This window comes from Bombus bifarius, unplaced genomic scaffold (genome assembly GCF_011952205.1).
Source record: "Bombus bifarius isolate JDL3187 unplaced genomic scaffold, Bbif_JDL3187 scf7180000008199, whole genome shotgun sequence".
In the NCBI taxonomy this organism is placed as follows: domain Eukaryota; kingdom Metazoa; phylum Arthropoda; class Insecta; order Hymenoptera; family Apidae; genus Bombus; species Bombus bifarius.
Genome location: NW_022884505.1, coordinates 2,821,235 through 2,846,661, shown reverse-complemented (window position 1 = coordinate 2,846,661; position 25,427 = coordinate 2,821,235). Strand labels below are relative to the sequence as shown.

Genomic DNA, 25,427 nt, shown 5'->3' with positions numbered 1-25,427 from the left:
AAGCTCGAAGCGGCCCGATACGATTGCACACATCACGATTGTGCCATTGTGACAATTTTCTCATTAAATCGACAATGAACATTAAGTACGAAGTTAAAACGACCGGGTATATACCAGAGTGAATCGTAAGTGGATAATACGACCTAAATATGGTAGTAGTTGTATAGATGTGTTTGATCACATTGACGGTCGCGTTTCAACCAAGTTCCTGGATGATTTTCGGGTGTCAAAGAATTATTTATTAATAGCTATTCAGCGCTACTGTAAGCGTTAACATGGTACTTGTTGGCAACCTATTTAAGAGATACATGTATAGAAAGTATACATACGATATGTATATACACTCGGAACAAACAACAACTGTAAAAAAAGTAAAAGGTAGATATGTTTTATATTAATTTAATTAAGAAATAACACGTGACTGATACAGAATTTTAAAAAATATAGGATAAAGTTGAAGTAAATAACCCATTTGGATTTAGCGTACACAACTTTTATCCCTCGTAGAAACGCGGTAATTCGTTGCCTAATATAACTTTCCTTTCAGCACCTTTTTCCGTAATAACGCCAATTCGGATGACACCACCGCTGCTACCATCGCGAGACATTGCCAATGCCAATGCTATAAAAATAAGAAATTTATTACATTGATATTACACTATTACATAATCAACATAATCAACAATTATATGCTCATATTGTACTGATAAAAGGTTGTTAAATATTTACTGTTTTCAACAAGTTTAACACATTCATCCCTTGACATGTTTGGCTTGTATTGTGCATCCATGTAACCATACACATAGGTTGAACCAGATCCTCCAATGGAAATTGGTTGTCGTACACACATACCACCTAGGGGAATACTATAAACTTGACCTCCTTTACGGCTATCCCATCCTGCCACCAAGATTCCTGCCATTAAGGAATCTCTGTAATTGTAACATAATTCACGAAACACATTTGCTGCTGTTTCTACTAAAGGTTCCATGCCCAGCTCCATTCTATAAAAATAAAACATATAAAATAAAATTATTCCATAATCCAATATATGTAAGTACATAAGTTCACACACAAATCTACTTACTTGTGCAGACTCAAATGATATGCAACTATGTCTGAAATAGCTTGGGTATCTGCCGCAGAACCAGAACGGCAACAATAAATGTGATCAGTGATTTTAGTCAGCTTATCAGCAAAACGATTGGAGATATAAGCCCTAAAATGGATTAGTTATGAAATTCATTGTATAATTATTACCACATCCATAAAAAATAATTTTAGACATATCATATCATACCCAGTAGTGGCTCTAGAATCTGCTCCAATTACAACTCCTCCATCAAACTCACAAGCCATGATTGATGTCTAATTAATGAAATAATTTTTAAAAAATTGATACATTTCTTTCCAAAACTATAACGTAATAAAAATTGTTTTGCTTCAAATAAATGTTTTCACGGAATACAAAATTTATATTATATATGAAACAATTATTAAAATATATAACATAATTATTTAAATTATGTATATATTATTAACATAATATTACAGAAAGTATACTGATGTTACATGAATATAACAGAATAAGTTAATTCTGTTTTGAATTTTCATCATGTATGTACTTTTAAGTTTGCACTGTCATTCTAACCTCAAAACATGTTAATGTCAGAATTTATTGAAACTTACTCCTGTACTTTGCTCAGAGGAAAGCCAATCTGGGCCCAAATTACTGGCAACTGAACTTATATTAGGTTGAACTAAATTATCCATCATATATGCCATTTTTCAAAAATTCTAATAAATGCTCTTTCCGCTTGACTGTTCAATGTTGGAAGCTAATTTGCGACTACAGTGTGTCCATCTACAAAACTTAAAAAATGATGTCTGTATCTAAACATAATTATTAAATATGAATAATTTGCAATTTTAACGGAACAGTTTTAACAGCTTTTATTCAGAACAATAAATTTTGTTATTACATTTATGCTACAATAAACTTTTTACAACTTTTTCTATTTTTGTACCATGTACTAGACTTTTTCTAATAATAATTAAACAAATATTTTATACTTAAGTAAAATTATATCTATTTATTTACTTTTACTACCAGTGTTTGTATGGATATTATACAATTAACAAAATATAATGAGCTTTAATTTTATCAAAGTAACTATTATAAAGCGATCTAAGATACAAAACATTATTGTTTCGAAATTGAATCTTCTGAACAGGCTAGTCCAGACAGTCGCCAGTCAAGCATGTCATACAGTGCATTTTACTTGTATCTTCGTATATAATGGGAAATATATCAGGATTTCAAAAATAAAGTATATAATATACAGAGCTTGTATTCGTCGTAAAATATTGTTTAGAAAACAAAATAATACGAAACTATATGCGTTTTCAAAGACCTAAGGATTAAAGAAAGAAAGCACATTCTTCAGTTGATTGCATGTCTATCGTGAATCGTGACTCTTGCAACTTTTTTCAGGTACCTACAATTTTCCCGAAGAGTGCGGTATATTGAGTGCAACGTGCAAGCAACGTTCTCATGTAACACTTGATTTGTGTTATACTTGGTTTATCAGTAGTGGATTTATAGTGCTTCAGGCTTCGGGTTAACAATAAGAATGACATATATCATGCAAAAGACTTGTGGTAACAATCGGATAAAAAGTGTTGATCGTGATCGTGGGTAGCAGCCGGTAAAGAAATGGCAATTTCTAGCTGGATGATCTGGGGTAGGAGTCTTCGTACGAGCAGATCTCATCGAAGTACGTTGAACATTGACTGTCAATTTCCTTATTTTAAAACTACGTTGTTTCCTATTTATGTATTCTTTTTATAGGCCGTCAAGAGAGTGAAGACAGCTACGTGCAACTCGATCTGTCAAGAGGTTAGTAACCTAACCTGTAACTTGCAACTTTGTATCCACAGTACTTTATAACGATAACATAACTATCTCATATCAGTCTACGATTATATGTATATACGTGGTTATCCTTAAGACGCATTTTATAAAGTAACAGGTGTCTCTTTTGTGAAATACTAAAAGCACATTTAGAAAAAAGAAAGTAAAAAAATTTAGTTAATGAAAGATATAAAATTATCTTTGATATCAGTGTTTGTAAGCTTCTCAATATAGCAGTAACTTTCTACATATATACATATGTATTTGTTATAAAGATATTTATTTTCATTATCCATCTATGTAATTAAACATTTAATTTATTTTATAGGATTGAAAGAAAATGTGAAAGAAGTTTTGACCAATCTTTATCAACGGGAAAATGTTCCAAGTATAAAAAAATTAGCCTATCTTAATGCCATTGTTAAATTAATTAGCGAAAATGATTCACCAGATTATGGGTATTCCATTAGTGATGTATTTTGCTGGTAAGAATTTAAGAATGATTTATTACAAGCAATATAGAGATGTATTATCTTATAAAATATAGTATGTATTAATTATAATTTATATTGATTTTATGTATTTTATAGCTTGCGGGTGGGTCTTGTGCACGAAGCAACACAAGTTCGTGCAGCTGCACTACGAGCTGTACGATACATGCTCAAAAAAGAACAAGATGTTATTGCAATTAATAAATTACAGTATCCATATTTTGTGGCTAGAAGTATGGATGTTAATTTACGAAATGAAATGGAGAGGATGCAGGCTCTTAGACTTGTTAGAAGAATTTTAGTATTAGCTCCAAAACATTTTAGTCCTATTTTAGCAAGGTCTTTAATAAGTCTAACAAACGGAGGAGTTGAAGAAAAAGATGGAGCATTTCGAGCATTTTTAGCAACTCTTTGTGAATTAGGTGTTTTAAATTCAAATTTGTTAATCAGTTGTGGAGGAATTAGTGCCCTAGCGAGAGCTGCCATGACTGGACAAAGTCCTGCTATAATTGAATCTGTTGTAGGAGTTTTATTGAAATTATTAAATAATCCTGATACTAGGAGTAGTGTTTCTCTTATGTGTTTTGCAGCTCCCTATTGTGAGCTCCATTCTGCAAGTATAAATAGAACAAAAGAAGAACGAGAAAGATTTGCAGCAAGCAAGTTAGCATTACTAAGTATATTAAGATCCTATTCTGGAGTTTTACATTTTTGTCGACCTGATGACAATTCGGGATTGAAAGCTATAGCAGATGTATTATATGTTGAGCAACTCGAAGTAAGAGGTGCTGTTTTAGAATTACTTTATGAGTTGTTGGATTTACCTTTGCCTACTTGGACAGATGAACCTGATGTTGCTCTAGCAGCAGTAGATCCCAGCAGAGCTCGTGATTCTTGGAAATTGTCAGAAGGCTTTGTTGCAGCTGAAGGAAAATATATTCTACCATCCTTATCATCACGTTGTCCAAATATTACAGAAATACATTTAGCACTATTGGTATATGCTTTACTGGAATGTGGTCTACATCGTGCTCTAGCAGAGACTATTGTTTCCACTGATACTTTTATTTCTGTACGTGCAGCTGTTTTGCTAGGTGCACTACTGCATCTTGCACATTCTCTTTTGCCTTCTGAAGTATGTGATCTTACTCCTCCTTTACCGAATTTATTAGAGCATGCAAGTGCTGGAAAGCATCAAGCTTTAGCAGCTGTTACAATTTTGGAACGAATGCACACTATGATGCGACGAAGACCGGCACCAGCAAGTCTATTTCTCGATAAAATTTTACAAGCTGGTACGTGGTTAAGACCGACATTACCAAGGCGTCAACGAACATCCAGTAGACATTGGTTACGTCGAGAATCACCGACTACACCTCTTTTGAAAGATGCGCAAGTACTCAGCTCCAAGGATGCTCTTGCTTGGAATTGGCCGGTAGTACGATCTATATTACGCTCACGGGAAGATACTGCGCGAATACTCCATGATTCTGATCACAGATTATTTATGAAAAGACTTGTACGTTACTTTAAACCATGTTCCAATGGTTACAGTAGAGTGGAGTTAGCGACAAATGCTAATTTAGCACGAGAAGCAACATTAGCTGGTTGTGATTTATTGAATTGTTTATTGGAAATTCCTGAACCTGAGAGTACAAAATTATTATTTGAATTAATCGAGGATGTTGATGAGCAAATCTCCAGTATTCGAACAGCTCAATCTGCTCATGAATGTTTATTTTCACCTCGTCATATGTCTACTACTTGCTGTCAAAAATATTTTCTATTTCTTGGACAACTGAGCCATTCAGCAAAGGGAACTAGGATTTTAAAAGAATTTCAATTATTAGGAAAGCTGCAAGATTTGGCTTTAGCTACTAATCACGACTGTTATGTTAAACTTATAATATCAAGCTTAGATTATTCTAGAGATGGACCTAATAGAAAAGTATTGACTAAGATTATTACAGAAGCTACATTAGACAGTACACGTCTATATGCGACACAGTTCCTCCGATTGATACTCAGAGCCAGAATGGCTGATGCCTATCGTTGGGCAATAACATTATTGTCAGAACGGTTGTCAGATTTCAATAAAACTATAGCACTAACTGCATTAGAGGCATTACACGAAGCCTGCGACGAACCAGAATATTTAGAAGCTTTATTGCAACAAGGTGGGCAATTTCAGGATTGGGATAAATGGCTGGAAAAATTAGGCGATAAAGGTTACTTGCTGAAAATTCGACTATACTCTCTTCATCAGGGTTTCACAACACTTTCGTCTCCTGCGGAGGAATTGGAAAAATGGATAAGTCCAGGAGGTTTTGCAGAGAGATATGTTGGTTTAATAGAAGGAGAAATACATGATTCTTTAACTCGTCGTCAAAGAAACGAAACAGGAAGTTATCATAGAAGAACAAGTAACGTTCCCATGACACCACAGAACATTTTTATTCTACCACATTTAATAGGTCAATTGGTACAACACGATTTAGGTATGCAGCTGTTATTACGTCGAAATGTAATACAACGTTTTACCCGTGTTGTTCAAAGATTTAGACTAGAATTTGGTAACAGAGATTCGGAATCAAACTCAAGATGTACTAAAACTAATCGTTCTGTAATTGATGATGCTTGCGCTATGTCTGAAGAATCTGGTACAGATGAAACAGTAGAATCAAATAGATTAGAGACAATAATGGATTCAGAAACTGTGGAAAGCGTGGATATAAGTTATCCGCAAAAAGCTGACTCTCTAGAAGTAGATATTCGACGAAAAACAAGTCTAGATGATTCCAGACGAACTACCTTAGAAAGAAATTGGAGGTTGGAGCCTGAATCTCGAGATGATCAAACGAGCTTAAGTAAAAGAATTTTAAAAGTAAAGTCCGCGCTATGGGCGCTTGGTCACATGGGAACCTCAGCAGCAGGAGTAGAACAATTAAATCATGCAGGCATTATAGAATTGTTAACTTCCATAGCGGAAACGTGTTCATATTATATAGTACGAGCAACAGCTATGTATGCTCTTAGTTTGATTGCTACAACTCGTGCAGGTGCAGATGCACTGTCGACATTTGACTGGCCATGTGTTAGACACAGACGTGGAGACCATTGGCCAGTTGTTCCTCCTACGAACAGATATCCAGCTCCGAGTCCGATTCCTATACAACGACATCATCGGAGTCTCAGTGACGGTAAGCCAGAATTACCTGAACCAGTTGCTCGAAGAACCAGAAATCGATCTGAAAGTGCAGCTACGGATCTCGAAGCCAGACGCTATGCGTTACCGTAAGAACCATATTTTAAGTAATAATTTTGTATTCGTTAAGAACATTCTCTATCATTGTTTATTTTTGCAGAGAAAGAGGAGAGACACCAAGTCCTGTTTCAAGTATTCAAAGATTAAGCCAACAAGATGCTGAGGGGTATGCAAGACTTCGTAGTTTACAACGTCATCGGAGACCTAGTTATTCTCAAAGTAGCTTAGAGGCAAGAATGTTTAAAGATCAATCTTCCGTTTCATCGGACATTTGATTAAATTAATTTATTTTATTTTAGATGTATAGTTTAGACGGTCGGCTTTCGTTACAAAGTTTATCCGAATTTGATTCATCTCGCAACTGGATTGCGGAACAAGTACTCACTCCAACACCTCCACCTCCCGATGATAATCATGATAATTTATCTTACATGGGTATTGCGCTTCCAAAGAGACTTATAACTATATTTCCGGAACCACCACAGTTGTCGGTTCCAGCTATAACACTGGATGATGCACCTAAGTCAGATGTAGAAACGACCGAAGTAGATGAGGAATCTTGTTCAGAATGTGATGTAGATGCAGAACATTATCGTATATGTTTAGTATGTTCTCATGGTAAAAATAGCAGCAAAGATATGATTCCAGAAAAAGACTTAAAGTTACAGAGGTAACATTAATTAATTATACAGTTACATAAAATGGTATATTATAAGTTTAGAATGCTGACTTTTTTTAGTACACCTAAGTTACATTAATTTTAATAACACCTGTATTATTTGAATAGGAAAATACTTAGGCATGCACAGCGATTGGCAAACCCTGTATGGTATCGTAATAGTCGACAAACCTTGCTTAGATTAAGACAGTTACACTCAGAAAGGTTTCAGGTATACATATAAATATAGCTTCAAGAATAAAAAACCATATGTTTAATTTGTTATTTATACATAATTGTGCTTTATGTTATAGGATATTTGTTTATTTTCGGATGTAGCTGCTCGTTTAGGTAGTAATACATATAGGATGCAAGCACGGCGATTTTTACAAGAATTATTTCTAGATTCTACATTCGAAGCAGTAAGTTGTCATAAAAAGATTAGAGTCACGACGTGCAAAAGAAGTTTCTAATTTTGACGTTGTAACACAGCTTTATGTAGAAGCAGCTAATGTTTTAAAACTAAACGATGGTAATGGTGATGAATCCTTGCAATCTCCCATTTCCACGGCGCTTGAACCCGACTCCCGTGTGCCTTCCGAAAGTAAGGTCAATGGAAGACTTACTTTTTCTGAGATTCAAGTAGCACAGCTAGATGCTGTTGCTGAAGAGGCGGGAGGTGATTCCTGTGTGACTCAACAATGCAATAAACCACAAGAGCTTCTGCGCAAACCAGAACGGAGAAGCGACGAAAAGATAATAGCCGAAATTTTAAAACCAGAAGAAAGAATACGTTTATCAAAAAGTTCTGATAGATTATTAAAAGTATCAGGTACAAACACTGCCATCAGTCTTGATTAGTAGTCACCAACTTTCAAACAGTTGTAAATATTTTGTATTAAAGTAATTACAAAATATGAAATAAATTACACTGCCAAAATAGGATGTAACAATATCCCTACTAAAATATAGTAATAGAAAATGATATATATATATATATATATATATAATATATATATATATAATATATATATATATAATATATATATATATATAATATATATATATATATAATATATATATTATATATATTATATATATATTATATATATATTATATATATATAATATATATATATAATATAAATATATATATTATATATATTATATATATATTTATTATATATATATATAATCCTTTTTCTCGATTGATTCATATATAAGAAAGTATGGAGTCAACGTAGGAAAAGATTATACCATTGGTAGTGGGTAGTATTGGAATTACAGGTTGTAATCTTATTCCATGCTGAATCGATAACACCGCATGTGATATGAAGTGAAAATAGTATGTCAGGTCTATATTATATTTCGCCTGTGGTATAAGATAGTAGTTTTCCATATTCGTTGCCAGATGGCAATATGAACGTATAGCAATTGTAGTACAATTCGAACTTGGTCTTTATCAGTTTTTTTTATATAATTATTGTAAGTGATTTATTCTACCAGAGAGATTCTACTTGTTTGATACTAACAAAGTATTTGTTTTTATGCGTGAGTTACAAAATTAATAATTGTCAGTCAAAGTGTACTAATATGTAATATATTTAATGACTCCAAGAACAGAATAAGAATTTCAAATTTTTTACTTGATTAATAACCATATTGTTACTGTGCTATCATTTTCTAACTCTGTCTTTTATTATTTAAGTGATTTAAAATGTATTTACAAATGTATTTATAATTTTTTCATACTTTTTATATCAAAGAATTAAACTCATATTGTGACATGGTCAATATCATGTTTTATTTTTACAAATTTTTCAATTTCATCAAATCTGTAAAAAATAAAGGAAAGGTTCAAGTTTAAAAATTTAAATGCTTCCATAGATTCCATGAAACATGTCTGAAGGTAAAAGGATTATACTTGTAACTGGTGGAACAGGACTAGTTGGTAGAGCTATTGAACATGTCATCGAAACAAATAAAAATGAAAATGAAAAATGGATATTTGTAGGTTCTAAAGATGCAGACTTATGGTAAATTATTTATTAATTGTCATATATCAGTACACTACTTAGTTAAGCTATAGGTGAAATATATTGTATTTCCAGTGATAAAAAGGACACAGAGAAATTATTTGAGAAACATAAACCTACACACGTTATTCATTTAGCTGCTATGGTTGGTGGCTTGTTCCATAATATGACTCACAATTTGGACTTTCTGGTAAAGGAATAAAATCTTGACTAATGCCTGTTTTATTATTTTTAAATTGATGGAAATGTATGTTATAAATTTCTAGCGCAGGAATATTCACATGAACGATAATGTATTACAAACTGCTCATGAAAATGACATTGTCAAGGTCATATCATGTTTGTCAACTTGCATATTTCCTGATAAAACAACATATCCTATTGATGAAACCATGGTAACATTCCCTTTTATATTAGTAATTTTTAAGGCTTTGCTTTTTATATATTCTTATCTTACCTATAGTATCCTCTATTATCTTAATATCTATTATATCTATATTAATATCTATTATCTAATGTTTATTTCCTTAGATTCACAATGGTCCACCACATCCATCAAATTATGGTTACAGTTATGCCAAGCGTCTTATAGATATTCAAAATAGAGGTTATTATGACCAGTATCATAGAATTTATACTAGTATCGTTCCATGCAATGTGTTTGGGCCAAATGATAATTTTCATCCCAGTGCCAGTCATGTTATACCAGGCTTAATACGCAGACTTTATGATTTAATAAAAGATGGTACAATATTTTTCCAATAAGATTTTTATAAATTATCAATTGTTTTAAAGAATATTGTTGGCATCTGTTGGTATATATTTTAGGAAATACTGAAGATAAGGTATTTACCATATTAGGTTCTGGGAAGCCACTGAGACAATTTATTTATAGTTTAGACTTAGCTAACTTAATAATATGGGTATTGAGAGAGTATAACTCTGTGGAACCAATTATATTATCAGGTAAATCAAAAAGATCGATTAAACATATGGTATATATCGGTATATGTTATTTGAAATTTATCTATCTTTGACACAGTTGACGAATCCCAGGAAGTTACAATTTCTCAAGTAGCTGAGGCAATTGCACAAGCTTTTAATTTTAAAGGAAAGCTGGTATATGATACGTCTGCTGCCGATGGGCAGTATAAAAAAACAGCAAGCAATGCAAAATTACGAAAATATTTACCAAATTTTCAATTCACACCATTTAATCAAGCCATTAAAGATACCGTTGACTGGTATATAAAAAACTATGATCGAGCGAGAAATTAGTAAACGTTGAGAACTAATTAATGTTTCATTCACGCTAATTTTGGTTCTGTACAAAATTAGGAAAATAAGATGACCACTACTTTAAGCTTATATTGTACAATGTAATGTAATATAATATCTACGGCAGGAAGTGACGAAATTATATATATCGCTGAGTTTATTTCAACAATATTTTAACCTCTTATAGTTAGGAGAAGACAATTGTATTAAAATTATTTACATAATTATAAGTAAGTTATTAAAAAGTTACGGGTACATGTCTTCTAATTTTTCGTTAATTTTACGGATATCTCCATCAAGATATGTTAAGAATTAAAAGCGGATATTAAGCTGTTGTTACTATAAATACCCTATATTTTTAGAATAAATATTTCCTACATATGAAACAGCTTTTTTGTATTCTCAAAACTTACAATATTTTAAGATTGCCGGATAAAAAATATTTCTTTTTCAACTGAATCAATGTTTCACTTTGATTCTCTCAAGGGATGATTAGTGATTATTTTCGTTTATAGATGTTAATTCTTAGTCGTTACCTGAACATCTAAGAAACATCAACTACATCGTAATTTTTTCAATTTCTAATGGTTATTCAGTTATTTTATTCATCATAAACATTATCAACAGGATTGCTTAAATATTATCTAGAAGCTTAATTATTAAATATTATCTATAAGCCAGCTTATATTTCCAATGAAATAAAAAAGGGAATAGAAGAAAAAAATATCACGTAAGGAAAATTACGAATATCCTTTTGATTTAATAGACATAAAAACTAAAACAAATGAAACGATGACGTACTGATCGTTGGTGTTCGACGACTGTCACGGAAATGAGGCGGAGCGAGTGATGGACGCGATGCAGCGCTTGTCGCACAAAAGGCGTCGCGACGCACGCGCATCTGTTAACATAAATTGAGCGCCCTCAGAACCGTGGAAGGTGCACGATGGCTTAAATTTGGTGCTCAGTCGCGCTCGAGGTGGCTCACCTCGACGATCGCGGAACTATGTGCTTTTCTCGTTTCACTCTTGTATTCACGATATGATGCTTTTTCGGCACGTGGTGTAGCTCAGGCTCAAAGTTTCGCGAATAAAATGCATCCATCGATCAATGCATTACCGCGTTACTTGAACAACTTTTCATGGAAAGAAATGATGATAGCGGTGCAGGGACACGCGTTGCGGTATCGTAGACGGTAACGCCGGCCGATCGGCTTTGCCGGGGGAAAGTCAGCTTCTTCGTGTCTTTTATTCCTGCGAACCATATCGCACAAGCGATCCATACGATTCATCAAAGGATCTTGACGCTTCCAGTGAAACAAGGCGAATCTTTGTAGAAACGTGTACCCCAAAAAAAAAAAAAAAAAAAAAAAAATGAACAGTTTCAAGGAATCTAAGTTGGATAGGAGTCTAGATTGTGATAAAAAGAACTCATGTTCGGGGTAAAATATCGTGATACGTGTGAATCGGTTCGTGAGCATTTATTGCAGCTCGACGATAGAAAAGTGTCTGGATGAACAACGTGATAAACACGAATGGTAAGAGCAATGTTACAAGGACGAAACGATTTTCATTGGAGTACAGTAAGAAATAGATTTCTGTCTTTAATACGATGAAAGTACTCTAAAGCGCAAATATTACGGGTTTTCTGCAGTCTATGGAGTGAGTAGTAAGCATAGCTATTTTGGCAGACATTGATAACTTGATTAGTATCGATCTTGCGTACAAATGAAGATATCAGTTAGAGATTAAGAATAATTCCAGTAGGCGAAATTGCGCTAATTAGATTCGTTAATCTGTTAAATTTCGATTAAATTAATGCCAAATAAGAGAATCTTTCATCACGTAGTGACAAAGCATGGTTTCATTTAATTTCTTCTATAAAAGTTTACCTTTGAAGCAGTTACGATTGCTGTAAACAGAGCGTCGCATCACTCTTTTTAGAATTCCATTCACAATTTGCTCGGTCTTTAAGATCTTGTAGCCCTCTTAGTAGATTTCGTTCATTTCGCTAAACGAGTTGCTGCGAATGCGGTAAAAAGATCTCGTCCCTTAGTTTGATCAAATTCTTGCGCTTCTCGGCTGCGGATGGAAAGGATGATTTCAGAAGCGTGCCAACACTGCTTAAAAGTTTTACCGATCTCCGGAGAATTCTCGAGGATTTCAGCTACCTTTCAAAGTGTGAACCACTTTCGTTTCTGACGTACATACCCGATGGAAATAATTTATATGTTATCCTTCGTATAATCGCAACATTCGACCCTAAAAATGATACATAAATTCCTATGGAGAAATATTGTCTATGGAAAAGTTGTAATATCGGAGATGATTTAATATGTAGGAGTCTATGTGCATGTCTTTATTATCTCGTTTCCTTCCATCCGCATCCCACGGAACTGTATTCTCTTTTTGTCCTCCATTGTTCTACGACGCGTATTCTTCTCCTAAGGGAGGTAAAATCAGTCTGTGACTCACAATGGTTTTGCGAAACAATATCTTCTAAAACGAATAGAATATTCGTTAACTTTGTCCTCACCAATAATATCGCTGGAATACAAGATCTAAACAAAATTGAATTAATTGAATCGTTTAACAGCTCGACAAAATTCAAAGCCGTAGGCTATCCTGCGTAATTCGCGTTACATTGTCAGTATCTGAGTGGCTCTAAGGAGATCTAAAGAAACGTTCTTCCGAAGAAGATCCATCGTGCGCGATCTTTTGATTGACATTTATCGCATTTACGATAAGAATATCACGGTAGCGGTGTGTGTGCGCGATCTAAGCGAATATCGCGCGCTTCGTCGCATTAATCGTTGCATTCGTTTTCCTTTTGAGATCCAGTAAGGACGATTGGTATGTACGAGAGGTTTCTCCGTAAGATAATTCACGACTCAGTTGAAACAGTGTCTTCAACGTGATTCAGTTTCCACATCGTGGATAGAACGCGATGCGTTGTCGTCGTGTCGCGAATGAAAGCTCGTTCATTCGAGGGGAACAGCGCTCGAGAGGTTTCCGATAAAGTTTGCTGGTGAGGAGGATGGAGAGAATCCGTGGTCCGCCGGAACACAGTTACGGAAATGCGCGTCGACGACGACCTCGACGAGGCGACCGGCGTTCGTGTCGATTTCCAAAGAGATCTCGGAGCAGAGTTCAAGTTCGTATCGCTCGGTGATTCGAGGACGAAAGCCGGTGATTGCACCCCTCGCTGATCGGTGGATCGTTGAACGTCTTGGCTGATTGAATGGGAAATAGGAACGACCAAAGGATCCTGAAGAAGATATGCCTGGTATCGTGGTATTCCGGCGCCGATGGAGCGTCGGCAGTGACGACCTCGTCGTGCCCGGTGCTTTCCTGTTCATCCTGCATCTGATATGGTGAGTGAACATTCCGATATTAATAACGGACCCCGATCAATCACTTTGTCCCGTTCTAACCGTCGTTATTTTCAGCATTTTCAAGAATTTTCAATGCTAATAGGACATGCTATCAGCGCGAAAGATACCTGTCTTTGTATTTATAGAAGCTCTTCGAAATAGAATATGTTCGCGGATAATTCCACGTGACCTACATTGTGCTTAATGCGCATAGCATTTACCTATACGTATTTCGATTAGTTTCGATAGAGAAATTCTCAGAACGCATGATTTCCGCCATTTAATTACCATCGTAATTTAATAATCGATTTAGCTTCCCTCGTCGTGTAACCGTCCGGACTCCCTGTACCGTCGTGTGATCTTCGAAAATACGTCGATACAAATCGGCCGATTAATTTATTTACCGTGTAATTAAGCGCGATTAGCATTAAGGCGTGAAGAAGTCAGGAATTTTAATTATGTCTTAAAGTTTCTCGCCCGTTGCAGGCCAACTTGCAGCTTTTAATACAATTTACAATGTCTCGTGTACGAAACGTGAAAATTATGCAACAGTGGAAAACCGAGTGAATTCGTTTGCCGTTGAGCTATTTACCCTTTACAGTTAAACGATGGTACTCTTTTAGTTTAATTTAATTAGAGACTAAAGGCCCCGAGGCAATTAAAGCTGCAGTGCGTGACTATATAACTATGTTAGAACTGTATATATAAAGATAATGATTCACTTTGTGTTTGAGCAGTTGTTGCATTATTTTTTATTTTTTTATTTTGTAACAGTTTCACGGCATTGTTCGTGCAATGGTCACGGACGAAATATCTCGCGATACAATACCATTCGTACCACACTACGGATAAATTATTGTCTAACCGATATTTATCGTAAAATTTTGTTTAATATGTCTTACGGTGTCGTCCTGGTTTCGTCTTGGCTTAGCTCTGGTTTCGTCTTGGCCTAGCTCCGCTTTCGTCCTGGTTTCGTCCTAGTTTCGACCTGGTTTCATCCTGGTTTCATCCTGGTCTCATCTCGCCCCGTCCGGGTTGGTTTTGTTTGATACGTTTGTTAAAATTCTAATATACGTATGTATATTTTGTAAATCATGATTAAGTTTTGGTTAAAGCGTGGTCGAATTTTTACCAACATTTTCATGATTTTGATTAACGAGATACGTAAAGGCTTCCTGATCGCAATAAAATTTTGTTTAAACGAGTAACAATATTTGGAAAATATCATAAATTCACGAGAGTCTATTTAACCGTTTTGCTGTCACGAACAAAGTTTCTTGCGACATAATATTGTTCGTACAATGACCACGGTTGAGATATCCCGTGTGTTTGTTTATTAGGAGAAGAGTTGTAATTACAGAAAAATAGACTGGCGAGATACTTCATCCGTGGTGTTGTATAAACGATATTTAGCCGCAGGGTAACTCGTTCGTGTTCGTCGTACGAACGATATTGCGTCGCCAGATGTCTCGTTCATGATTGCAAAGCGATTAAATGTATTCGTAGTTCTTTTTCTCGTTCTTTCGACACTCTAGCTGCAATAAAATTCGCTTTCCTCAGATAAAAATCTTACGAAATAAATAGATCGATGTATACGCTTATTTCAATAATTCCGCGATTCTTCTTGATCGTCACCACTTAGTTACGGATTCAAATCAAAAACTGCACGGTTATATACATTTTCAGAAAATTGCTCGTGTCGAGATCTGGTGCGTTTTTATCAGAGCGTTGTAATTTATCGCGTGTTTAGAGGAAATTATTAGGCATCAATATCCCTGGGCTTATTATTAGCGATGATCAAAGGATAATTTTCGCGTGATAGCACGCCAATGCCGTATGTTTTAACTTTGAAAAATCGTTAATAAACGCGGTAAATGACCCGATACAGAGAGATAGAGAGACAGAGAAAGAGAGAGAGAGAGAGAGAGAGAGACAAACGATAGGCGAATACATAGGAAATTGGCGATCGTCCATTTCGTACTAGTCATCTTTATAAATTTGCGGCTCTCGATACGTCTCTAATATGTCCATGTCTGGAACGCAGACTCTGTGTCTTCTTCTATCGGGCGATACAGAATAGCCGATAAAGTTTCAATTAAAACAACGTCTAGCCGTTGTTGACGTTTGTACGGCCCTTTGAACGAATGTACAATCAATTTTCTCTGTTATCTCGTGTATTGTCCCACCGACTAGCTGTGCACGACATCGAAACTTTATCTCGGTTAGTTGATGTGCATTTCATCTTTCGTCCCTAGACACAGATTCTTCGTAAAAATGTCCATTTGTTTTGTTATTTATTATTTTGATATCGACCGTTTAAACGTAGACGAATATGGACGTATTCAAATAGAATTCCGTTATGTCTCGCATCTTGTCTTTTATGCATATTAAACACAGATTGATACGAAAGTCACGCAATTCCGAGCTTTTCGATACATGGAAAAAGACTTACTAGAAATGATGTATTTTATTTTTAAATTTATCTCTTTTTTTATGAAGACCCTTGAGAATATGAATTTAAGAAGTTTGTATCGTAGCTTGAAAAATAGAGCTGATAAAACATCTAACCGTGTTGGAAACTAATTAAGAATCGCGGACAGATGTCTTATCGCAACGGGTATGATATGAAAGTTATTAAAAAATTTAAGCATTTGCTTGTTTGCTGCTAACTCGAGTGAATCGAAGTTGTCAAGTACCTTGATCCTATTTTCTAACAAGATAAGATCAAAGATTTCCATTCAAATATTTTTCGAGATTCTTCCTGATTGAACTTATTTCCCTTCTATTTCTTCCGTTCCACTAGGAAGAAATATGATTCATTGAGCTTATTGAATTTGCTCTCGCGTTAATGAAGAAGATTGAGAAGATTAAAAAGTCACATCGTGTCTTCGAATAAATATACGACGTGATGATAATTAAAAAAATATACGAAAATAATGTTGCGCCACAAATTGTTAACGAAGAAATAATTTGTTCTTCGTAAATATCACTGATTTATATTTCAGTACAGAAAATAACATTATTATCACTAGATTGCGGATGCAGAGTTTTCCCATCTATTAAATATCATAATTTGTTATAATAAATATATTTTGGATATTTTATACATTTTTTCTGAATTTTCCATAAATACATGAACATGCGCAATTTAACTATGATATAAATATAAGTATTTTATACATAAACCCACTTTAAGACAACAATGACCCTATTATCCTACCATTCGAACACCTTCAATTCAAAAACAAGTTTACCGCAAAGCGATCCAGGATTCCCTCCATTTTTTTTTGCCTCGCTATGAACCGACCGAGCGGAGTTTCGTTCCGCGTTTCACTGATTCAGTACATCCGTGACAGCCGAATGGTCACGAGGTTCGACGGTCCGGTTGTTCGTTTCGCGAGGTACACCAAGTAACACATAGTCGCTCGGTCGATGAGTTAATCGCGTTATTTGTGCCGGTATAGGTTATGTCATCGTACGTGAATGTTTTTGCTCGCGTACGGGGACAATTGCTCGGGCGAGCCACAAAGTTGCTGAACGAAACATGCCGGCTCTCATCACGTTTGGCAGACGTTGGCGTGTCGGCAGCGATGACCTGCTCATACCGGGCGCCACCTTGGCTTTCATTCACGCGGTCGAGTAAGTATGGATACATGCCTATGCAAATAGAATACGCTAAAGCAGCTGCAAATTTCTTCGAAATATACATCAGCTGTGAACATATCGTCGTATTACATTTTCCAACACTGTTGGATCGTGCGTGCTATTCGCAATTAAAAGGTAAATTTATTCATCTCATCTTCAATTTTCTCCCGTCGACTATGATCGATGAACAAAGGTCGATAGCACCTCGCGGAACCAGCTTTGAGTTCAATGATCGATATTTTGCGATATTTGAGAATTTAAGAGTTCGAGATGTATCAGAGAGATCTGAGAGAGCCATAACGTTTTGGTTCAATTTCAATCGGGAGTAACATGCGAAATATATATTTGATACGTGTGCATACTATACATACATATTTAATGGTGTAATATGTGGTAGTTGTACGAATGTTTTATCGATTTTCGTAATCACATCGAGGGTACTGGGGACTGGTACATTCGAGTGTAATGTTGCAATAGTGCAAATGTCAATGTCGATTACTTTGCCGATCACGTCGACGTTCGGTATGTTATCCAAGGTATTATATTTCTGTTTCATAAGGTATGTTGGAAATTCCATTCAAAGTGGGGTAGAAGAGTAGTTGTAAATTGTATTATGGCGGGAACATAATGTCAATACTGCGCTGCGCTGTAATATTTGGGATACGTTATGCTTCGTTAATTCCCCCTCTCCTCTCATCTAAACCACGATGACGTTGGAAAAGAGCATTGAATAAAAATTTTATTACTTCATTTTTATCATGATAAAATTATTTTTGAGACACTAAATACCGCGTATTATAATTATTCGAATAACAGATTTTCCGCTTATTTTTAGCGATGACATCAGATTCTAGACCGCCATATATTATTTTTTCAACTAGTACACTATATTCTTTCATCTATAATCTTTTCATTACTAATATTTTGTATTAAAACTGTCTTAATGGCTTAACTATAACTGATTGCCCATCGAGGATTATCGATTCTTTATCTATCACGTGATAAGTAAGATTGCTGCTTTACAATTACAGCTCTGTTCAATAATAATAATAATATTAATAATAATAATTACATGAATGTGCGTGGGCTCAAATATTTAGTGTATTGCAGTCAACCTCATCCTTCTTGTAATGATATGATAATGATATAACCCCAATGAAATGAGATAAAGTGAATGAATGACAGGAAGATGTAGGCGTTGCGATGCACATATTGTTAGGCTATTACTGACCTTTTCACGATTAATGTAAATTTTAGATTTACAAATCTAACTTTCTCACTTGTTTTTTTGGAAGCGCGTAACCGATATGGCGAAGACACGCACGGTATCCAATGGGAAATTTGCACGCCGGTCCTCAGACGACGACGATTTTTCTACAAATAAGCCGAGATAGGTTTTCCATCGCCGTTTACAACGTTTCTTACTCTCTCAAGGAGAATCTGAGATACGTCGTTCCACGGAGTTCGTTTGAGACGGTAAATAGATTTAACGTGAACTCGACCGCGATTTCGTGCAAGCTCATCGGGCTTCCTTAGAAAGCAGCAAAATAACGCGAGAAACACGCATTCGGATCCTCTGTTCAGAATGCGATTTACTGCTTTTTTCCGCGGAGGGAAGACTTTCTCCTTTAACTTCATTCTCCTTCTTTCGTTTAATGAAAGATTCCTTAAAATCGGGCAAAGCGAGCACGCACCTTTTTGAGGCCCATTAAATTTCAAATTCGCTACACGGCGGAGCACCGCTGGCGTTGGTGATGTAAATTCTACGTGAAAACGTTCATGACGTTAAAGGGAGGAATGGCGAATTTACTGCCGAAGAAACCGATAAAACTTTCTTTTGCATCCATCGATTACGACTTTTCGTCCAAATGTTCTTAATAATTTCTAGATAACGTTATTTATGTGTAGCAGCGGTGTGTGAAATATCGCGAATAAAATTAAACTTACGACGGTTCTTGAAAACTTGTTCATATTTCATGTGAAAATTGTTACTTATCTTCTTCGCTTATAAAAAATAGAAAAAGGGAGAAGGCTGCTATAAATAAATCTGCGTGCATTTATAACCTTCTTCGTTTCGAAATAGAATCATTGGCCTGAAAAAACTTTGCTGTGACAGTGTGCTAAAATTGCAGATCGTTCGTGTCATTAAAATTTGTATTGCAAATATTAGCAAAAACACGAACTTGCAATATTTTAAATCAATACAGCGTAACGGTACAGTGTTCTCTGTTTTTGTACAACTAATACTAGTAAGTAGGTAGAATCGTAGGAACCGCTGTTAGGGTTTCACCGATTTCCTGTCTTACTCCATCCCAAAAGGTCTCGGTTAGTGTTCTTGAACAAATGTATAATTACATATATTAGCAGCAGGAGTTCTCGAACATTTTCTGGACTTTATCGTTCTCTGAAAATTGATGCAGAAAAATTGTGATTTAGTTTTATACGCGAGACACCAGCTCGAAAGGACAATGTTTGCGAACATACGCTCACATAATAATTTTTCCGCTCTTATAATTTAGTGGAACACAAACTCCGTTATTTTTTGTCGAAGGTTCCAGAAATATTTCGCGCGATAGTGCACATTTTCATCTCTTCGCCGCTATTTTTCAATTTTTTATTTTATACACGTATGCACACGTATTTGCGTTTTGCTTTCGCTTCGTGTATCTACATTTTCAAATAAACATAGTGTGAAAATTTGAATAAATAAAACAAATCGTAGAAGCAATACAATATATTTATTCGTATGTTTTAAAAACGGCACAATTTGATACTCGTGAAACTTTTAACATAGACAAATACATTTACCACATTTTAGTAAAAAATGAATAAAGCATCACTCGTACAGTCAATGGTATAGCAATCGATATTTTCTAAATATTCAAAGGGACAACTCAAATCAATATTTAATCATAAAATCATGTAATAATGTAAAATAACTGAATGACAGCATATTGAATATTATTCGTGCAAAAAAGACGAAAATATGATTTTTCTTTTTGTAGTCTTTAATTAATTAATTAAGTGGCAAAAATAACAATCGCCGCACGATATAAGAAATATTTTAAGAAAAATTGCACTTGGTATTCTAATTGGAACGGATCAGAATCATTTACTGATTATCATATTTCAATCTTCCTAATTGCATCGCCGCGCGGTCGCAATCATTCGCAAATTGAATAGCAGAACGATTCCGCTTTAACACTTTTCCTGCGGCCCCTAGCTTCAAGGTGACTAGACGCAGTCGTAATTTATTTAGTCGTTTATAAAGCGGTCCCCTTTAAGCCCCGGGATATTCGCGATGCGGAGGAACACGATACTCGAATCGAAGTGCGCGGCTCTTTTCAAACGGGTTCGTCTCTGCCCATAGTTTGCATCTACGAAAGACTGGCTTTTCGTACCAGAATCCCTTTAACGAACGAAACTTACGTTGAACAGATCGTGCATGCTTTTACTCGCGACCCGCTGGGTATAACGTGGAAAATTACAGAACCTAAGCTCTCGTATACTTGCAGATTTCATTTATTTAGAACCTCGCGTGGCTCTTACGAAAATAACGTTAAATATTCACGGTCTTAGAAAACGAACGATGGCAGACGCAAAATAAATTTGCTCCTCGATTATCAGTTCAATTAATAATTTACCCCTTTGAAATGCGCGTCACGAAGCACACGATGTGAATTTGTTTCTTTTTACAGAATAATATCGCTTCTCTTCCTCTCTGTTTTTCCATATTTTGGCCAATTTGAAACGAACGATAGACTCGATTTGATTTTTTATTATATCGAGAATCGGCAAAAAACAGCATCGAAAGTGCTTCTTGGTGATCAATATGTCAGGGTTGAACGCGTGCAATGCTCTAGCTTGTGAATGGCCCGTTACACCCTCTCTCGTTGCCTATGAATCATTTAAGGTTCACCCTATATATCCATCCCCATTCAACGCTATTGTGTTTACGCGCGTTACGTGCTCGAAACCGTGCGCAACGGGTTCGTCTTTTTGGCCCCCGAGGTCGATGGAAATCTTCCGTTGTTCCATCCGTTTTCTACTGATTTTTTAGCCCTGATATCCGTTCTTTGATGTTTCTCGTCGACGGATCTTTGACGCTTCACGAAGATGTAAAACAGCACGTTGGGAAAACTTGTTTGTTGGCGTGTCTCGTACTTTGCAAGAAAATAAGTCCTGACGAGTTCGAGGGATCAACTTAAACCAACTCACGGCGAAATATAATACAACAGATTCTTTAGAGGAAAAATAAGAAAGAGGAAAAGAGAAGCTCTTTTGTAAGATCGTGTCTAATTTATTACTTGAATTTGCTATATTTTTCGTCCATTTCCTTTTTTGTTTTCGCTGCAAAAATTCGAAACGAAAACTGACAAAAATTGCGAAGTATCTACGAAAAATATAAAATATAATATTTCATGCGGTATAAGGATATCTAATTTTCGTAACGCCGCGCCGTTTCGTGCAGTGTACACGTTACACACGTTACACGCGACACCTTCGTGCGATGGGCGCCAGGCTGTTTCATATTTATTAACCTTATTTTCATCTAAGTGACATATTTACATACATTTTTCGCTTATCCTATATCGTTTAACTCGCGGTACACTATGCGAATTAATATGCATAGTCATACTTCGTCACCAGCGGAAGACAAAGCTTATGAAATTTTATGTAAAATTCCTCTTTCGCTGAAACAAATGAGAACGTTACGAGCACAGCGTATTGCAGATACTTTATCCACGTTGTAATTATCTATTTATAGTGGAGCGAAGGAAAGAAAAAACGAGTACAAACTAATATTGGTCGTTAGATACTTAGCAAATAAATAAGAATAAAATTAATACCGATACCTTTTCTATTCTGTACTGATTTTTTTTCGATTTATCGTACTTAGTTTCACCCTTTCTCGAAACAAGGATTTTCTTGCAGTTTGCAATTCAGCATTGTATCATAGATTTTATCAGCGTTTCTTCTTGAAATTCCCAAACATCTACAGTTTAAAGAATACCTCGAATAGAAAAAAAGTAACATTTGGTTAGTTTCTTGAGCACGGTCGGATCGCCATAAATTTTACACAGGCGCTAAGTTTCGGCGCCCATCGTTTTCATTTTTTTGACCAAGATTCCATCTTTCGCCAGGAATGTTCTATTTGCGTTTCAACGTGGTCGTACGTTTTCATAAATTATGGAATGCGCCAACGGCGAGATATTCTTGACGAAAGTTGCACGTTCACACGTGCTTACACAGCGAGTATTGCGTATGGCACCCGTTACATATTACACCAACTGCACTTTCCTCCGATTCACATAATTTAGGAACATGCTGCATTATGTTATATATATATATATATATATATATATATATATATATATCAAATGTATGTGTTTATATATGTATATATATCAAATGTATGTATATATCAAATATGTTTACATCTCATCTGCATGTGACAACACTGTTCATTTCTTCATTTTTTATGCAGATTTTCGAATAATTCGATTGGAAATTTCAGACTGCGCAATTCTACAGCTATTTTATGTGTACATGCTTACAGATTCGCAAATAATGTTCGTATTATTAATATCATTGTTACATCCCTAAACCTGCACATTTATTATTAATTAATCCATATTGACTTCTACTGTTAACATGTTTAACGTGTATTATTTTCCGCTATTGGTATTTACTAAATAGTATCATTTGAAATGTTTAATATTATAGTCGTACATTACTATTAATCATTCGTAATACTCGTGTAATATTTGTCGTACAAACTTTGAGTTTACCGTTCAAGTTATCTGATAATTAATAGATATGGTTTTATTCGATATGATTCGATATGATTTTATTTATATATAGCTATCCCGAGACTCATAAGAAAGATAATTAAAGCATTCGAGACATATCCAAAATTCTGAAAGTTGGAAAGCTAAAGCATCGGCAGCATCAACGCTGATATCTATGAAAAACGCGGGGTTCGCACAAAACATTTTTCTCGCGAGAAACGCGTGTACGTGTATCGAATACTATCTTTTCTCCGATGTGCAGGCATCTAAATATAAGTCCGGCCGACAGGCTATCGCAATTTAGAATGCATTAAGTCTGAGTTAGCATTGAATTACGTAGAGAAACTTTATGATTGGAAGCTGGATTTTTAGGGTTCGATCAGCTCGTAATCTTCGATCGAATCACGTACATCCATCGCTTTAAAGATTTTTTATTTCTTACCTTTTGCCTCTTGTTAGAATCGCTCTTTAATTATATTTATAATCTTTTTATCAATTGAATTCCCAAAATTGGAAATTGTTATTTCGTGGTAAACAATATTTCGTGGCTCTCTTACACGAGTTGCTCCGTATACATGAATAAACATGACTGGATTCAGTGAAACTCGAACAAAGACAAATTATCGATAACCACGGGTGACAATAGTTTGTTAAAATCATTGTCTCTCACAGTGAATCCTCGATTGCGTGTTATTAAAAGCGCAAGTATTCCGTGAGCATACAGGAAGAATAAGTAAATCGATAAAAAGTATTTTGGGTGGGTGGAGCGTTATCGAAGCCTTTTTGATACGAGTTTCCTTTTTCTTTTCTCATATTATAGCCTGTGAATTGAAAAGTAGCTGTCTCAAATTTAACGATTTATTTTTTATACGATTCATCGATAAATGAAACTTTCCGTGTTTCTTTTGTAACAAGAGGTTTCCGCGCTTTATCTTTCGCGCAATGGATGAGTCATTATACAGAACAAAAATTATGAGAACAATATCTACGCTGAAAATCATAGTAGACATCAGGACATACTCGTTGGAATTTTTCTCACGTTTCTAGACTGTTGTTTCCGATGATGCGTTCTTGACTGACATCCGTACAGTAGCAAGCAAAAGTTTCGTAACGTAGACTCTGTCATTTTTAGACGACAGATGCGAGACTCGTGCCGGTACTGGAAATAGATCGTTTTGAATGTTTTTTTCTCAAGACGATCGAGGTACGATATTTTTGATGCGTAGATGCGTAAAAAATCGCCCTTGATATTTTCCACTGGTATTTAATAAATCCTTTAAACGCGTCGGTACAATTATTCGATATTTACTTGATAAACACTCTGAGAAAAGTATAACTATCTCTCTATCGACATTTTGTTGCGTTCTTATTGCGTCGTATTATATTATTCAACAGCTGGAAATTATATAGAAGTATTAAGATTTCTACTTTGTAACGTCAATTTGATCAACTAACTTGGATTCATTTGAATTGTAAATCATCGACAATCTGCTGATACTTACCGTACTATTCCGTATGTATATATACTCTGCTATCGTAACGTAGATGTACAAATACCATTCTTTCTTCTTCGATAATTGGCAAACATACGATAGTTAATCTTTCAATTTATGTACATTTCGAAGCTTCGTTTATCGGAGTCCATATCCAATATTTCCAAGATATAACGGAATGCTTTTGCAAACGCACATAGTATATTTCTATCTCCTATTGTTGCCACCAAACGCTTGAAATTCTTTATAAAAACTACTCCATAAAAAATAGCCATTCGTACGATCAGCGTTTTCTCTTATTATCAGCAAACAGCTCTTTAGAATTAACGACGAATATTTCTCCCCTATCTTCGCTGAAGATGCAGGCTCGCCTTTAAGGTCATTCGCATTTCAGATATACCTATTATTATACTAACTGCTAGTAATTAAAAGTGCAGCTTATCCTGTCGTTAAAGAGGGCGTTGGGAGAGCGATCTCAATTTA

The 25,427-nt window shown here is 35.2% G+C and overlaps 4 protein-coding genes across 12 annotated transcripts in view; 3 read left to right on the top strand and 1 right to left on the bottom strand.

Annotated features, from left to right (window-relative positions):
- Positions 1–216: 216 nt before the first annotated feature.
- LOC117210097 (proteasome subunit beta type-6) lies at positions 217–1,864 on the bottom strand. The gene is made up of 5 exons (XM_033452759.1): positions 1,690–1,864; positions 1,301–1,368; positions 1,088–1,219; positions 730–1,004; positions 217–622 (listed from the first exon to the last, which is right to left on the bottom strand). The coding sequence occupies exons 1-5, from the start codon at positions 1,783–1,785 to the stop codon at positions 495–497; spliced, it is 699 nt and encodes a 232-aa protein (XP_033308650.1). The 5' UTR covers positions 1,786–1,864; the 3' UTR covers positions 217–494.
- A 368-nt stretch (positions 1,865–2,232) lies between these two features.
- On the top strand, positions 2,233–8,271 carry LOC117210083 (rapamycin-insensitive companion of mTOR). Its single transcript, XM_033452726.1, has 10 exons — positions 2,233–2,330; positions 2,495–2,777; positions 2,852–2,899; positions 3,243–3,399; positions 3,505–6,699; positions 6,771–6,900; positions 6,970–7,340; positions 7,458–7,560; positions 7,643–7,750; positions 7,821–8,271. Exons 2-10 carry the CDS (start codon positions 2,717–2,719, stop codon positions 8,187–8,189), a joined length of 4,542 nt encoding a protein of 1,513 aa, XP_033308617.1. The 5' UTR covers positions 2,233–2,330; positions 2,495–2,716; the 3' UTR covers positions 8,190–8,271.
- Positions 8,272–8,708: 437 nt separating this feature from the next.
- On the top strand, positions 8,709–10,785 carry LOC117210095 (probable GDP-L-fucose synthase). Of its 2 annotated transcripts, none has more exons than XM_033452757.1 (7): positions 8,709–8,812; positions 9,215–9,363; positions 9,439–9,553; positions 9,630–9,758; positions 9,895–10,108; positions 10,192–10,329; positions 10,406–10,785. In XM_033452757.1, the coding sequence occupies exons 2-7, from the start codon at positions 9,227–9,229 to the stop codon at positions 10,639–10,641; spliced, it is 969 nt and encodes a 322-aa protein (XP_033308648.1). In that variant the 5' UTR covers positions 8,709–8,812; positions 9,215–9,226; the 3' UTR covers positions 10,642–10,785. The 2 variants fall into 2 exon arrangements, with proteins under 2 accessions (XP_033308648.1, XP_033308647.1); XM_033452756.1 differs by having other exon boundaries at positions 8,739–8,878.
- An 807-nt stretch (positions 10,786–11,592) lies between these two features.
- Positions 11,593–25,427, top strand: part of LOC117210085 (sn1-specific diacylglycerol lipase alpha) — a 53,245-nt gene continuing 39,410 nt past the window's right edge. For 2 of the 8 annotated variants that reach the window (XM_033452740.1, XM_033452741.1), the window contains exon 1: positions 12,577–14,014. In XM_033452740.1, coding sequence (XP_033308631.1) covers positions 13,920–14,014 — 95 coding nt within the window. In that variant the 5' untranslated portion in view covers positions 12,577–13,919. The other 6 variants (XR_004488039.1, XM_033452742.1, XM_033452737.1 and 3 more) reach the window with 5 other exon arrangements.